Below are 15,549 nucleotides of genomic sequence, written 5' to 3'. Positions count from 1 at the left end.
TTGCATGTTAGAGAGATGACTGGCTTCAGTGAAGAAAGTGGACTGAATGGGGCAAGAATGGAGGCAGAGAAGAGTGAAAAGAAGTCTTCGCGTCTAGGCTGGGTGGGCCAGCAGATACCCCCCTCTCAGCATTGGCCTCTCCTGACTTATACTTGGCCAGCGCCTTGCCTCTCCGGGATCGCTCTCCCTCCTCCTCCCCCGAGAGCCCCGCGGGCGGGCGGGGAAACAAGGCGAGGGGTGGCCCTGCCTGGGTGGTCTCCTGCCCTGCCCCCTGCAGCGCCGTTGCCTAGCAGCGGATCCGGCAGCGCGGCTCAGAGTAATTTGCGGGCTCTTCAGCCAATGGGAGGGCGTCGCCCCTGTCCGCTCCCTTTTTCTAGGGCTACAGAAGCGTCCTCCGCACTGCGGTCGCCACCTCAAGCCGCGCTGGGTGTCATGGGCCGGTAGCTCTGCGGGCACACGGGACTCGCTCCGGCCGCTGCGCCCCGGACCCGCACCGCTTTGCATTCCTCTGGATCACGGCCACCGCGGCCCGCCCGCGCCTAAGTGGCCCCACTGAATCCCGACGCGGGGTCCCGCGATACAGCGGGACCAGGCCAGCCTATGGGGTCTCCCAGATAACGCGGGTTGGGGGTGCCCATGCCCCCCATCCCCGCTAGCATGGCTCGGTCGCCGCCCCTAGGGGAGCTGCCCCCGAACTACACACCTCCAGCTCGAGCTGCAGCACCCCAGGTGAGTTGAGAGAAAGCCGAAAAAAGGAAGACTGGGACCGAATCTAGTGACCCCAGGTTTGTCACTCGAGCCTCTACAAGGTGTGATGTCTCTGATTGCTGTGTGCTACTGCCTGCCCTGGAAAGGTGTGTATGTCCATCTGTGTCTCCTCTGCACCTGACCAGTGAGAGTGAGTGTCTGTGGGCTTACCTCTGTGTCCACTTGAAAACAGGTGTGTGTATGTGTATCCTACTCTCGGAAAATGGTTCTATGCCTTCCTAGGGTGTGTGGAGGTGGAGGGGGAGGGAGTGGAGTTAAATCTTTTTTAACTCCATGTGTATGTGCAGGTCCTCTCTGTCCTGCATCCAGACACCAAAAAACTAGGCTTGGCAGAGGGAGTGCATAGGGAGGATAGGGAAGGATTACATGGACTGTTGCAGCAATGCCTGGCTGACCCTTCTCTTTCCATCCCAGATCCTAACTGGGAGCCTGAAGGCTCCGCTCTGGCTTCGAGCTTACTTCCAGGGCCTGCTCTTCTCTCTGGGCTGCGGGATCCAGAGACACTGTGGCAAAGTGTTCTTCCTGGGACTGTTGGCCTTTGGGGCCCTGGCGCTGGGTCTCCGCGTGGCCATCATTGAGACAGACCTAGAACAGCTCTGGGTGGAAGGTGAGTTGTGGACACTAACCATAGCCACTTGGGTATAGTGAACCCAAGGCGAGAACACGGTGAAGAGCTGGCTACTGAGTTCTAGAGGGCTTGGCTCTGGGTCTGGAGGGGACACCTGTCCACCAGAGCCTGGGCATCTGGGAGCACTGATCTGTCCCACACTTGTAAATGGACATCTGTAGTTGATGGGGTCCTGTGACTAGGTATATGGAATAGTGTGTGTGTGTGTGTGTGTGTGTGCGCGCGCGTGCGCGCGCGCGTGTGTGTGTGTAGTTGGCATTTATTCCCAACCTTTTATGTGTATTTCTGACTGCATGGCAGGATTTGCAAAGGCAACTTACTTTCAGTAGCAAGGAAAGTAAAATATGTACTGGGATATAATATACTATATATAAGACACCATATAATACTAAGTGAAATATGATTATGTTGTATAAGAGAAGACAGAGATCACATCTGACCAGGAAAATCAGAAAAGTTAGAACTAGAGAGCTGGAGAAACTGAGTAAATCAGCAGGCAGTCCTCTAGGGAGAAGTCCCATGCATCCAGTCCCCCTCCAGCCTTTTAGTGGAGCACAGAATCTATACTTTGAAGCAACAGCAGGGGCTGATGGGACCAAATCCTCACTTCCTAATGGAAACATTGAATTAAAATGATGTCTTAATAATTTGGGCATAACTCTCTTCTTCCCTGGGGCCCCGTTTCCCATGGCAGCCCTTTATCAGAGTGAAACCACCCTCTGTTCTTGCCTGGGAATTTGCATTTGTGGACTCCCCCAAAGCTCCCCTGTGCACTGGCCTACATCCAAAGGCAGGGCCCAGGTTAGAGTCTCACACCCTTGAGTTATTTCAAATGCTGGCACGCTCTAGGATCCAGAGCAGATGTTTCTTGGAGCCTGCCTGCCTGCCTGCCTGCCTTTTGGGCTCCCACACCCCATCCCCGCCCTGCCCACAGCTGTCTGCAGACTCTTACATACCTATATACTCTAGGCCAGCCTTGGGGTCCAGAGCAGATGTTTTCTCTGTGCCTGTCTGCCCCCAGCCCCAGGACACACATGTGCTTACACGCACATACACACCCCCACCCACACCCCAGCTGCCTGGGTGGTCCCAAATTACTCTTAGATTTCCTGCCACTAGAGAGGCTGTCTCCCCCGCCCCCCTCCGTCTTCCTCCTTCATTCACCAGACCTTCCCCATCTCAACACTGCTTGGGTCTCCAGGTTTCCTCATCCTCTCTCTCTGACACTCCACCAGATTTTTTGCTGCTCTTTGTGGGAAAGTGATGTAATAGGGTAGTGGCCAATTCCCAGGACTTTTTTCTTTATTTCAGAATACCACTCTGTACTGTATTAGCTAGGACTGGGGGTGAGGTCAAAGGCGTGATTTCAACCTGATCTTTTCTCTACATCTGTAGTTGAGGCTTGTCCCAGTAGTGCCTAGTCAATGAGGAGTTGATCAAGGTGAGGATGGAAGAGTATTCTCTATTCCTTTCCATTTTTCTAGTAGCGAAAACAAAGATAGAAGCAGAATATTGGCTTCTATCAGGGTCCTCTCCAGCTTTGCCATGGTGAGACTTAGAATGCGCCTTGTCCTTCCTGATTAATTTTAAAGTTTAAAGGGCTCCAAGATAGATTGCTCTCTAAAATAAAAATCACAACATATAGCCCAAATAGTATTTAAAGAAATAGTGATAGAGATGGGTTGAAATTGGAGCTGTCCCTGAAAATAAGAAACATACAACCATTCTATCTAGAAGGCCGGGGATGGCCACAAATCTGTTGGCAGAACCACTATTGACTCAAGTACCCAAGTTTGCTTTCAAAACATTGGGAGTCGGCCTCAGTTCTTCTTGCTCACCTTATCGGTTACTAAAACAGCAAATTCTTCTTTCTTAGCCTCTCTCATAACATACCACTTCTTCCCACCCTTGCAACTTTCACTCTAGTTGAAGCCTTTATCAATCTCCAGTATACTCCTGATCGTCATTTAGAATGTGTTTAGCCACATGAGAGAGAAAGAAAGGCAAGAAGAGAAGGAGGAAGGAAGAATATTGATTTATTATCCCCTATAACAAGAAATCTGGCAGTAACTAGACAGTAAAGAAATTCCATATGGTTAATTCAGCATATGGACATCCGTAAGGACCCAGGTTCTTGCTGTCTTTCTCCTCTGCCTTCTTCAGCATGTTGGGCTTTTGTACTCAGGCTTATCACCTCCTTGTCCCACGATGGCTGCTGCAGTGGCAGAAAAGGGAAGTCATCCCTCTCTTGCATCCCGTTTTGAAAATGAGGAAAAATTTACCAGAAGCCCCCCAGCTGACTTCTCATTTGATCACTTTGGCAAGCGCTACACAGCACTCTGTACCTAAATCTTCCACCTGACAAAAGCAATGGAATTACCATTATTGACTTCTTAGACTAATCGAATTTCACCCTCTGAGACTGGGGAGAGGCCCTACGCCTTTCAAACGATTGACCAGGAAATCAAGGTCTTCCGTGGCCTCACCTTCAAATCTGCCTCCACACTGCCCTCCTGTGGTGTATCTAAATCTGGCCAAGTCAGTCCCCACTTAGGGCCCTTCCACCACTTTGTTAGGTTCTAGGGGGTCTCCAGAATCAAGTCCAAGCTCTTTAGCACACATTCTAGGCCCTCCATAATCTCTTGATTGCTTCTCCAACGTTGTCTCTGCCTCATTCTTAGCAGTCCAGCAACACAGCTTTTGACAATCCCCTGCACGCATTTGGTCCAGAATTCCTTTTCCTGACTTCTTCCCCTGGCCGTTTCCTATTCTTCATTCACAATTCAGCTCCAGAATATGTTGGTAGGTGATGTAAAAGTCAGGCCATCTCGCTTCTCTGCTCAAAGCCTACCATGGCTCCCACTTCGCTCAGAGGTAGTTTGAGTCCCTACAATAATGTATATAACGTATAGGCCCTTACAATTGAAATTTCTAGGCCAAAGATTATGAATATTTTTGAGGGACTTACCGCATATTGCAATATTGCTTTCCCCTAAAAATTGTACCAAATTAGACTCCCATGGTAGGTTAGAGTGCACTCCTGTAAGCCAGTAATGAATGCTATTAATTTTTTTAATTTTTGCAAATTTAATAAATGGTCATTTATCGCTATTTTAATTTGCATTTATAGGACTGCTTATAAGGTGGGCTTTTTCTCCATCCTGGCTAACCAGTTATATTCTCCCTTTTGTAGGCACACAAGTTTTAACAAATGTTTATTTTGATGTCTCTTTCTCCTATTCTCCTACTTCCTCTCCACTCACTTACAGTTGGCTTTTTCTCTAGTCCTTTCTCATTTTTCCGTGACATCATTTTTCTCCCAGAAACTACTGAATAATAACTCCATATCTGTGCCTACGTGCTGGGCAAGTTTCCTAAGCACTTTGCCTGCATTGATTCTAATGCTACCAAGATAACCATCGTCCCCATTTTACAGATGGGGAAATTGAGAGTCTGAGAGACTAAGTAATTTGCCTCAAGTACAGACTAAGTTTCAGAGCCAAGGCTCAAAGCCACTCTCATACAATACATCCCAGTTCATCTGTCCTCCTATCTGTCATCATCACTGTCAGCCAAGCTTTACCTTTATCTCTTCCTCATTTCTTCTGAGGGTTCTTTATTTTCTTTGATGTTATATTTTAAGTTGTCAGTGTTTCTTTGCTTTCTTATTAACTCTGTCTGGATTCCTTCCTTCTTTCGTGCCTCCTTTTCCTCAGCAGGCTCACTATAGGGAGCTTATCTCTGTCCTTTCCTGTCCCTGCTTGTGACAGCTCTAGTCTAAGCCTGGTGAAATAAGCACTGTCTTGCAGGCCTGGGAAAGGAGTGGGGAGTCAGGGAAGGAGGAAAAAGAGTAGGTGGAAGCGGGCAGGATGGCTGTGTGAAACTAGATTCATGAGGGGGCTAGGAATGAGATTTGAGTGGGAGGATGTGAGCATATGCGTAAATCTGTGTCGGGGGGTTCCCAAGGGTTTGGGGCTCTCACAAATGAGGAGATCATACGGGTTTGAAAAAGAGATTGGGGAGGGTGATGCTCCCAGATAGGGCTGGAGTCTCGGAGAAACAGCACATGTGAGCCCCGGGGGTGTTGGTGACCAACAGGAAGGGTCCCCCAAAAATTGGAAACAGAAGTGGCTCTAAGACCAGACCAAGTCCACAAAGCCAGGGGTGGTTTGGCACTGGTCCTCACCCTCCTCCAAACCAGTCAGGTCATTTCCCCTCACAGTGCCCCCACCTCCCCCACGCCCCAGTGACAGAGCATGACCCCGAGGCCAGCATAATTCAGGACTTAAGGGATGCTAAGATCAAGGAGACTAAGGCTGGCCTGGCGCTGGGATTCCCTGTTTCCTGGACAGTGAGACTGGCGAAAGGGATATGGAACCCTTTCTTCCCCTTGGCTCAGTTTGCTGTCACCTCTCCCAGGGTACATGAACTGATTCCAGGTATTTCTTGCATGAGTGGAACCAGTATGTGGACAGCATCACACTGAAGGACTCTGATTCTCGCCCTCACCTGTGCCATCTCAGGGCCCATTCTTACCAGGCACTCCCATCCCTACCCTCTTGAGTGCATGGATTTAAATCATTGTCCAGGGCAACCTGAGCTAGGAACCAGCCCCAGCCCTTAGGAGACTTTTCTAATAGCAGCCTCTTTATTATCCCCTTTGTCTTTCTTGTCTTTCCCCACCAAAGCATAGAATAACTGAGTAAGGGCTCCTTTACCAGGATGCCCCTGAAACCCCAGCCCTGGCCCAGCTCATACTGATTTCTCATTTTTAAGTTACTTGCCCCAAACATAGCCAACCTGGTTTATGCTAAAATCTTAGAGCACACAAGAATTCCATAGAGTCACACAGCTGAGGCCTCTTGCTTCCCTGACAGAACTCCAGATTCCATGCAGGCGCAGGAGCCTCGGGAGTCAGCGCGATCGTTGATGAGAAGGCAGGGGCCCCTCTGAACAGCACTTTTCCCACTTGTCCTGAGAGGCCTCAGTGGGTTAGGGTCCCACATCCCCCAGAGCTCTGATCCACCGAGGCTCTTTCCCCCCTAGCTTTCTCTCTCTGCTCTGGCAGTGGGCAGCCGGGTGAGCCAGGAGCTGCATTACACCAAGGAGAAGCTGGGAGAGGAAGCTGCATACACCTCCCAGATGTTGATACAGACCCCACGCCAGGAGGGGGAGAACATCCTCACACCTGAAGCACTTGACCTCCACCTCCAGGCAGCCCTCACCGCCAGTAAAGTGCAAGTATCGCTCTATGGAAAGTGAGTCTGGCTGAGCCCCCGAGCAGCTGGGGGGAGGCATGCTATGGCAGAGCTGGAGCAGGAATCCACCTCTTCCCCTGATCTCCTGTGTTCCTGGCTACTGCAGGTCCTGGGATTTGAACAAAATCTGCTACAAATCAGGAGTTCCCCTAATTGAAAATGGAATGATCGAGCGGGTGAGTGTCCTGAGTTGTTCTCTGAGACTGGGTGGAGGTGGAACTTTTCTGCCTTCGGGGAGGGCTCAGAGAAACTCGGAGGCTCAGAGTCGGGAGGTGGGGTTGCAGCGGGCATCCTGCAAAGGTTGTGGAGAAAGGAACCCAGGGACAGGACTGATGTGGCCTGGGGTGTCCCTGGCAGATGATTGAGAAGCTGTTCCCATGTGTGATCCTCACCCCCCTCGACTGCTTCTGGGAGGGAGCCAAACTCCAAGGGGGCTCTGCCTACTTGCCGTGAGTGCCACCACAGCTGCTCCCAGGGCCCTGCCTTGTCTCCTACCGGGACTTCCCCAGCTGAAAAGAGGGGTGGGCGTAAAGGTGATGATCACAGCCTTACCGAGGACCTACTGACCTCTCAGGCCAGGTTCAGAGCATGGGCTGCCCCAGGGCCCTCTCTGTGTCCCCCGTCTCCTCACCTCCAAAGGAAAGGCAGACCTATCTTGTTTATACAGAACAAAACACAGAGATCTGTAAGACCTGAGCAAAGGGGAGAAAAAAATCCCGGGAAAGATGTTTTGCCAGGGAGAGATAGCTAGGCATCAGCTAAGCTATTGCCCATGCCAGAAAGAAAACCTGTTACAGGCAGGTGCCTATATGGTTTATGTATTAGAAAAAAAGGGTAGATGGCTTGGGAAGAACTCAGTGAGGCTTATCTGGGCCTTTTGCATGTATTAAGTACCTTCTGTCCTGATGTCCATCTCAGCCCCTTGCATCTGCCCACAGCTCACTGCAGCAACCTGGTGGGCTGGTACAGCCTGAGAGTTCTGAGAAGTGGAGCCTTGCATACCCTCCATATGGAGGGATAAATGAGAGGCTAGGAGGAGGGTAGCGTACAGCATGGGTCCCCTAGCCGCAGTTTGGAGGGTGAGAATTGATCCCTGATCCTCACGAGCCATGGGCTCTCCCATCAGCGGCCGTCCTGACATCCAATGGACCAATCTGGATCCGGAGCAGCTGCTGGAGGAGCTAGGCCCATTTGCCTCCCTTGAGGGCTTCCGGGAGCTGCTAGACAAGGCACAGGTGGGCCAGGCCTACGTGGGGCGGCCCTGTCTGAACCCTGACGACCTTCACTGCCCGCCTAGTGCTCCTAACCATCACAGCAGGCAGGTGCGTTCCAACCAGGTCTGCTAGAGAAAGGCTGTTTTCCTTCCCTTTCCCCTCCTCGTATGCTTCTCTGTTCTGGGAGAGAGCAGATTGTGCTCTGTGCCCAGCTCCCTATTTCCTGGACATTGTGACCCCAGTGTGCTAGATGCCTAATGTTCCATTATCATTCAGTTCTCCTAAGGAGCCCTCAAGTGACATATGAATCCCTTTTTCCTTTCTAAGCCCAGAAAGGCTGGACTCTATCAAAATAGACTTGTACAGGGAAACTGAGGACAAATTGGCTAAGCACGAGTATCTTCCCTAGTTTCCTGAGTGCCTGTGTGGCCCTGTGAATGTGGACCTTTTTCTAAAACCCAGTTATACCAGCTTCTCCCAGCAGCCTGCTTCTAGGCCTCTGTTTCCCCTTGTGGCCTCCTCTCTGCAGGATCCTAGCCGCTCACTTAAGGGCTGGGCAAGAGGCTCAGGAGATAGTTTCCTACACTTCAGGCCTGCAAAGCTTCGTGGTTCCTGGAGGTACCAGCCCAGGGATACCAGTTATCCACAGCCAGGGCCCTGAATACTAAACCCCTCCTCTGTCTCCCTCCAGGCTCCCAATGTGGCTCAGGAGTTGAGCGGGGGCTGCCACGGCTTCTCCCACAAGTTCATGCACTGGCAGGAGGAACTGCTGCTGGGAGGCACGGCCAGAGACCCCCAAGGACAGCTGCTGAGGTAGGGCCTCCCCTGGAAGTTGGCACGGGTACCTGAGGAATGGGAATCCATGCTTCAATTCCAGGCAGCTCTGGCAAAAGCCCCCTGCACACCCCGCACTGGGTGTTCAGGCAGCTCTGACCCCTAATTCTCCTGCGCCCCTCCCCAGGGCAGAGGCCCTGCAGAGCACCTTCCTGCTGATGAGTCCCCGCCAGCTGTACGAGCACTTCCGGGGTGACTACCAGACGCATGACATCGGCTGGAGTGAGGAGCAGGCTGGCACAGTGCTGCAGGCCTGGCAGCGGCGTTTCGTGCAGGTTAGTATGGAAAAGGGCAAGGCGGTGCCCTGAGGCTGCTCCCTCATCCTGGTCCTCAGATCTGCCCTGTCTCTCCAGCTGGCCCAGGAGGCCCTGCCTGAGAATGCATCCCAGCAGATCCACGCTTTCTCCTCCACCACTCTGGATGACATCCTGCACGCTTTCTCTGAAGTCAGTGCTGCCCGTGTGGCGGGAGGCTATCTGCTCATGGTGGGTCCCACTCCTGACACCTTGCCCCACCTCCACCTGGTGCCCAGCCTGGGAACCCCTGTTCGAGACAGTCCCCTCTCTCCCCACAGCTGGCCTATGCCTGTGTGACAATGCTGCGGTGGGACTGTGCCCAGTCCCAGGGTACTGTGGGCATTGCCGGGGTGCTGCTGGTGGCCCTGGCAGTGGCCTCAGGCCTTGGGCTCTGTGCCCTGCTCGGTATCGCCTTCAATGCTGCCACTACCCAGGTATACCAGGACTGCAGGGCAGACTTGGGTGCCCACAGTTCAGTCTACTCAGTCCCTCCAGCTGCTTGCCCCTGTGCCCCTCCAGGTGCTGCCCTTCCTGACACTGGGCATCGGCGTGGATGACATATTCCTGCTGGCACATGCCTTCACAGAGGCTCCACCTGGCACCCCTCTCCAGGTACGGCCTCACCCATGAGCCTGGGCTCATCTGAGCTCAGCATAAGGGTTAAGAGCCTCTTGGTTTGGGTGTCCTTGGGCTGCTAATTAACTTCTCTGTGCCTCACTTTCTTCACCTGCAATGTGGTGATAATAGTGCTTGTGTCTTAAGGGTTGATGTGGAGATCGGTGAGGGAATTCAAGTCACGTGCTTAGCACAGTATGCATGACATGTATGTGGCGCTCAGTAAATGTTAGCTGCTGTGTGGTCACTGTTCCTTCTCTGCTGAGCCTCCCGTTCACTCTGCCGTGAAGACCCTTGACCCCCTGCCCTGTCCTGGCAGGAGCGCATGGGCGAGTGTCTGCAGCGCACGGGTACCAGTGTCACACTCACGTCCATCAACAACATGGTCGCCTTCTTCATGGCCGCCCTCGTCCCCATCCCTGCACTGCGGGCCTTCTCCTTGCAGGTGAGGCCTCACAGACAGGGCCCAAACCTGGGGTGGGTGTGGAGCTGGGGGCCTGCTTCATCCAGCCTTGTGCCCCTCCTGTCCATCCCCCAGGCGGCCATAGTGGTTGGCTGTAACTTTGCAGCCGTGATGCTTGTCTTCCCAGCGATCCTCAGCCTGGACCTGTACCGGCGCCACTGCCAGCGCCTCGATGTGCTCTGCTGCTTCTCTAGGTACTGTCCCTGCACTCCCGCCCCCCCCCCCACCCCACCAGGCTTGCTGCCACAGGCCCCTTCCTATCCTGTGCCTTCACCAGCATTTCCAGGCACAGACCTGTCACCCCCTCTCCTTTCTCTGCCTCTTTCAGCCCCTGTTCTGCTAGGGTGATTCAGATTCTGCCCCAGGAGCTGGCAGATAGCACAGTACCAGTGAGCATTGCCCACCTGACGGCCACGGTTCAAGCCTTTGCCCACTGCGAAGCCAGCAGCCAGCATGTGGTCACCATCCTGCCTCCCCAGGCCTGTCTGGTGCCCCCAACTTCTGACGCATTGGGCTCTGAGCTCTTCAGCCCAGGAGGGTCCACACGAGACCTTCTGAGCCAGGAGGAGGGGACAAGGCAGAAGGCAGCCTGCAAGTCCCTGCCCTGTGCCCGCTGGAATCTTGCCCATTTTGTCCGCCATCAGTTTGCGCCCTTGCTGCTCCGGTCACAGGCCAAGGTAAGACTCCAGGCCCAGAGATGTTGGGGTGGGGCAGGACAGAGGCTTAGGTGCCTCTGGGCTCCAAGAAGGGCAGGAGGCCTAGCTTGCCACCTGCTGGCTGTGGGATGTCTCTGAGTCTCCATCTGAGTTGCCATTTCCCACAGGCTGTGGTGCTGGTGCTCTTTGGGGCTCTTCTGGGCCTGAGCCTCTACGGAGCGACCTTGGTGCAAGACGGGCTGGCCATGACAGATGTGGTGCCTCGGGGCACCAAGGAGCATGGTTTCCTGAGCGCCCAGCTCAGGTACTTCTCCCTCTACGAGGTGGCCTTGGTGACACAGGGTGGCTTTGACTACGCCCACTCCCAACGAGCCCTCTTTGATCTGCACCAGCGCTTCAGTTCCCTCAAGGCCGTGCTGCCCCCACCTGCCACCCAGACACCCCGCACCTGGCTGCACTATTACCGGAACTGGCTACAGGGTGAGAGGCAAGGGGACCGGCAGGGAGGAGTGCTGCAGGCAAAAGCCCCTGGTGCCACAGGCTAACTGCACCCTGCCCTGTTCCTCCCCAGGAATCCAGGCTGCATTTGACCAGGACTGGGCTTCCGGGCACATTACCCACCACTCATACCGCAATGGCTCTGAGGACGGTGCCCTGGCCTACAAGCTGCTCATCCAAACCGGCAATCCCCAGGAGCCTCTGGATTTCAGCCAGGTTGGGAGAAGGCTGGAAGGGTCAGGGAGCACAGAGGGGCTCCGGGCCTCATGGGCCCAGGCCTTTAGCCCTCTCCGCCTCTGCAGCTGACCACAAGGAAGCTGGTGGACAAGGAAGGGCTGATCCCACCCGAGCTCTTCTATGTGGGGCTGACTGTGTGGGTGAGCAGTGACCCCCTGGGTCTGGCAGCCTCGCAGGCCAACTTCTACCCTCCACCTCCCGAGTGGCTACACGACAAGTATGACACCACCGGGGAGAACCTCCGCAGTGAGTCCCAGGGGAGCCAGCAAGAGCCTCAGCCTGGGCCCACACAGGCCCTACCCTAAGGCCCTGCCCACTGCTCCTTATGCTCACTGGCCACCCCTCCCTCTCCCTGACGCCCCCTCCCCTCCACAGTCCCGGCGGCCCAGCCTCTGGAGTTTGCTCAGTTCCCCTTCCTACTGCACGGCCTCCAGAAGACTGCAGACTTCGTGGAGGCCATCGAGGGGGCCCGGGCAGCATGCGCGGAGGCAGGCCGGGCTGGGGTGCGTGCCTACCCCAGTGGCTCCCCCTTCCTCTTCTGGGAGCAGTATCTGGGCCTACGGCGCTGCTTCCTGCTGGCTGTCTGCATCCTGCTGGTATGCACTTTCCTCGTCTGTGCCCTGCTGCTGCTCAACCCCTGGACGGCTGGCCTAATAGTGAGTCTTTGCAGGGGTGGGATCTAAGCGGCCCTGGCTCCCTCGCCCTGGCCGGCCCATCCCGTCATCCCTCCTCCCGGGAGCCCTGGGTTAGCCCTCCTCTCCCCAGGTGCTGGTCCTGGCGATGATAACTGTGGAGCTCTTTGGCATCATGGGTTTCCTGGGCATCAAGCTGAGTGCCATCCCCGTGGTGATCCTTGTGGCATCTGTGGGCATTGGTGTCGAGTTCACGGTCCATGTGGCTCTGGTGAGTACAGGCACTGAGGGAGGGAGCGGGCCAGCTGATTCAGTATGCAGCAGATATTTCTCAGGCACCCACCACGTGCATGCTGGGTACTATTTAAGAATTAGGGATGTAATAGCAATACAGACAGGCTTTACCCTAAAAGGGCAAAGAAATAAACAATAAATAAGTCAACAAATAAATAAGCAGCCATTTCGGTCGAGAAGAGGGAACAAAGTCCTGACCAGAACAGGGTGAGGACAGAATGGTGGAAGGAGAGAAAATGGGAACCAATGCTTCTTAATGTGAAAAGGATCAGAGATACCATCCAGATGACAGCTGGATGGCAATGTGAGTGAAAGAGGGCTTTTTCTAGCACAGAGGTCCTAGAACTGAGGTAAGCAGGCCAGCCTTGAGAAGCTCATCTTCCCCTGACAGAGGAAACGGGGAACACAGACCAGCTGGACGCTTCAGCACAAATCTGGCCAGACCCCACAAACAGCTCCCTTCCTTTTCCCCCCATAATGACCCTATTATTATTTTAAGAATACTATATATACTCCTTGGGGGAGGAAAAAAGTTAGCATACAGAAAAGTACAAAAAAAAAAAAAAAAGAAAGAAATCTCTGGAAATGCCACCTTCAGAGGTAAGTTATCACGTTAGTGTCCATCCTCCTAGACCTGGAATGGCCAACTTTTTCTGTAAAGGGCCAGAGAGTAAATATTTTAGTCTTAGGTCACATAGTCTCTGTTGCAGTTCTGCCGTTGCGGCACTAAAACAGCCACCGACAATACAGAAATAAATGGGTGTTGCTGTGTTTCACCAAAATTTATTTACAAACAGGCTATAGTTTGCCAACCTATTCTAGACATCGTTCTGTGTCTCACCAGACACATCTATACAGTGTTACCTAAATGGACTCATGCAGGTCCCAGGAACTCAGCTCACCTGGCCTTCTGTGGGCCAAGGCATGGGTGAGCGCTGGGGTCAGATGAGCAGAAGTTGGGGTCATAGATGAGCTGAGCTGGCCATAGTCGGCCAAGGAATAGCTCCAAAGCCACTTTGTTCCCCCAGGCCTTCCTGACCACCCAGGGTAGCCGGAACCTGCGTGCTGCCCGGGCCCTAGAGCACACATTTGCCCCAGTGAAGGATGGGGCCATCTCCACATTGCTGGGTCTGCTCATGCTTGTTGGTTCCAACTTTGACTTCATTGTAAGGTAAGGGAGGGCTCAGGGCAGGGAGGCGGGGTCTGCCTGTGCAGACCTCCGGGCCTGCCCAAGCTGACCACCCACCCCGACCCAGGTACTTCTTTGTGGTGCTGACAGTGCTCACACTCCTCGGCCTCCTCCATGGACTGGTGCTGCTGCCTGTGCTGCTGTCCATCCTGGGTCCCCCACCAGAGGTGATCATACCCTCCCTCTGCTCCTAGCCCAGGGGACTGGGTGGAACAAGCAAGGGAAGGGACAGAGCCAGGACAGTATCCCAGCAGTGGCCAACAGACAGGGCTCAACTTACAAGGATCCTATCCATGAGGTGCCACAAACTAAAGGTGTCAGCCTCCCCTTTTGCCCAGACACCATGTCCCTCCCTACCCCTGAGCTCTCCCGACTTCTTGAGAGGACCCACCCTAGCCTTTAGGGTCCAGGGCAAGGTGTGGGGTTTGCTCCAGGCCTTGATACCCTGTCCTTTATCAGGTCTCTCATATCCTGCTGGAGGCCAACAAGGGACCCAGTAGCCCCTGAGCTCACTGATGCTGGTGTCTCCCCCCAGGTGATACAGATGTACAAGGAGAATGCCGAGGTCTCGAGTCCTCCAGCTCCACGGGCAGGAGAGCTCAGGTGGGGGGTTTCCCCCACCCTGCCCCAGAGCTTTGCCAGAGTGACTACCTCCATGACTGTGGCCCTCCACCCGCCCCCACTGCCTGGTGCTTACATCCACCCAGCCTCTGATGAGCCCACTTGGTTCCCTGATGCCACACCTACTGCTAATGGCTCCAGCAACCTCACTTCTAGGGAATCATGTCTAGCCACTGAGTGAAAGAACAGCTGAAGCATGGAGACCCTGCTTGGGCCACACGAAGTCACTGAGAAGCAATGGGTGGGTTACTGGATACGGGACAGGCCCCTGAAGAGCTCCGCTGCTGTTGCTGCTGCTGTCCGCCTGCATCCCCTCCCCTACCTTGGCCATCACGGACCTCCCTAATACCTATACAAAACCACCACCCTCCAGGCTGTGCGCAGCCTTGCATACCTGGGTCCTCTGCGCCTTTGCCTGTCTGGTGGGAGTAAAATCCAGCACTTCAGAGTGCAGTGCAGCCCTGTCCCCACCCCACACTGCTGCCCCCAGCAGATCAAGCCTAAGGGATCCCCTAGCACCCCTTGCCAGTCCTGGCCCCTCATTGCTTGGTGACTCCTGGGTAAGCGCTCTATTCCCTGTCCATCTCCTATCACATAAATTATTTATATAAAGATGTTTATTTTTGTAGTGTGTATAGATGTTAGCTATACTGAAAGTTTTATTTTTAAAGAGTGAAATATATTCTATATGAACTCATCTCAAATGACTTTGGTGTTTTTCTTTTGGACAGAGCTGGGAGTTTGCCTATAGACATATCAGGGCCCAAGGTCCTGGGGCTACTCATCCTGAGTGAGAAAGGCCCCAGGTTCTGAATTTCTGTCACACAACTTGGGTCTATTTATTCACCTAGAAGTAAAGATGATGTTCCACAAATATCTGTTGGTCACATACCTGGTGTCAGTCTGGGTTAAGTGCTTAGTATACAAATGTTTTTGGTTTCAAACCTTACTGTGTGGCTTTCAGAGACATCATAATCCAGCCCTGTGTACCTTACCAAACTCATCACCCATCTTCCTGTTTCGGCAGCATGGGGGGCATGGATTGAGGGGCACGGCCATGCAACAGGTAGGAGGTAAAGTGGAAACGGGTTAGGAAAGTGGCCAATTGAAGAAGAGATGGGATAGTAGGGTCTTGGAGATATTTTAGGATTTTGTGCCCAGACCAACCTCCAAGGGAGAGGCCTCTGCAAGTCAGCAGTCAGCCTGGCGCTCCAGAAGCGCCTTTAGGGAAAGTGTTCAGAAATTGAGATTATGCTAGCAATCAGTGAGGCACTGTATTTAAGGTGTTCTGTGAAGGTTAAACAGTCCCACTGCACAGAGGCCTTGAAGACTCTGGCCACACCCCC

At 53.6% G+C, this 15,549-nt stretch overlaps 1 protein-coding gene across 8 annotated transcripts; it reads left to right on the top strand.

Annotated features, from left to right (window-relative positions):
* The first annotated feature begins 283 nt into the window (after positions 1–283).
* Positions 284–14,870, top strand: PTCH2 (patched 2). 8 transcript variants are annotated; one of them, XM_036233178.1, is made up of 22 exons: positions 284–729; positions 1,183–1,375; positions 6,465–6,654; positions 6,761–6,830; positions 7,012–7,103; positions 7,781–7,976; positions 8,560–8,681; positions 8,830–8,977; positions 9,056–9,187; positions 9,277–9,432; positions 9,518–9,610; positions 9,933–10,058; positions 10,152–10,270; positions 10,405–10,753; positions 10,900–11,212; positions 11,304–11,446; positions 11,533–11,713; positions 11,843–12,123; positions 12,233–12,370; positions 13,422–13,564; positions 13,650–13,749; positions 14,118–14,870. In XM_036233178.1, the coding sequence occupies exons 1-22, from the start codon at positions 637–639 to the stop codon at positions 14,382–14,384; spliced, it is 3,645 nt and encodes a 1,214-aa protein (XP_036089071.1). In that variant the 5' UTR covers positions 284–636; the 3' UTR covers positions 14,385–14,870. The 8 variants fall into 8 exon arrangements, 7 of the variants coding, with proteins under 7 accessions (XP_036089071.1, XP_036089075.1, XP_036089079.1 ...); XM_036233186.1 differs by having other exon boundaries at positions 285–729; positions 13,673–13,749; XM_036233182.1 differs by having other exon boundaries at positions 13,673–14,231.
* The last annotated feature ends 679 nt before the right edge of the window (positions 14,871–15,549 follow it).

Source organism: Rousettus aegyptiacus, unplaced genomic scaffold, assembly GCF_014176215.1.
Source record: "Rousettus aegyptiacus isolate mRouAeg1 unplaced genomic scaffold, mRouAeg1.p scaffold_m13_p_1, whole genome shotgun sequence".
NCBI classification, from domain to species: domain Eukaryota; kingdom Metazoa; phylum Chordata; class Mammalia; order Chiroptera; family Pteropodidae; genus Rousettus; species Rousettus aegyptiacus.
Note: the sequence above shows the minus strand (reverse complement) of the source record. Positions and strands in the feature narration are given on the sequence as shown.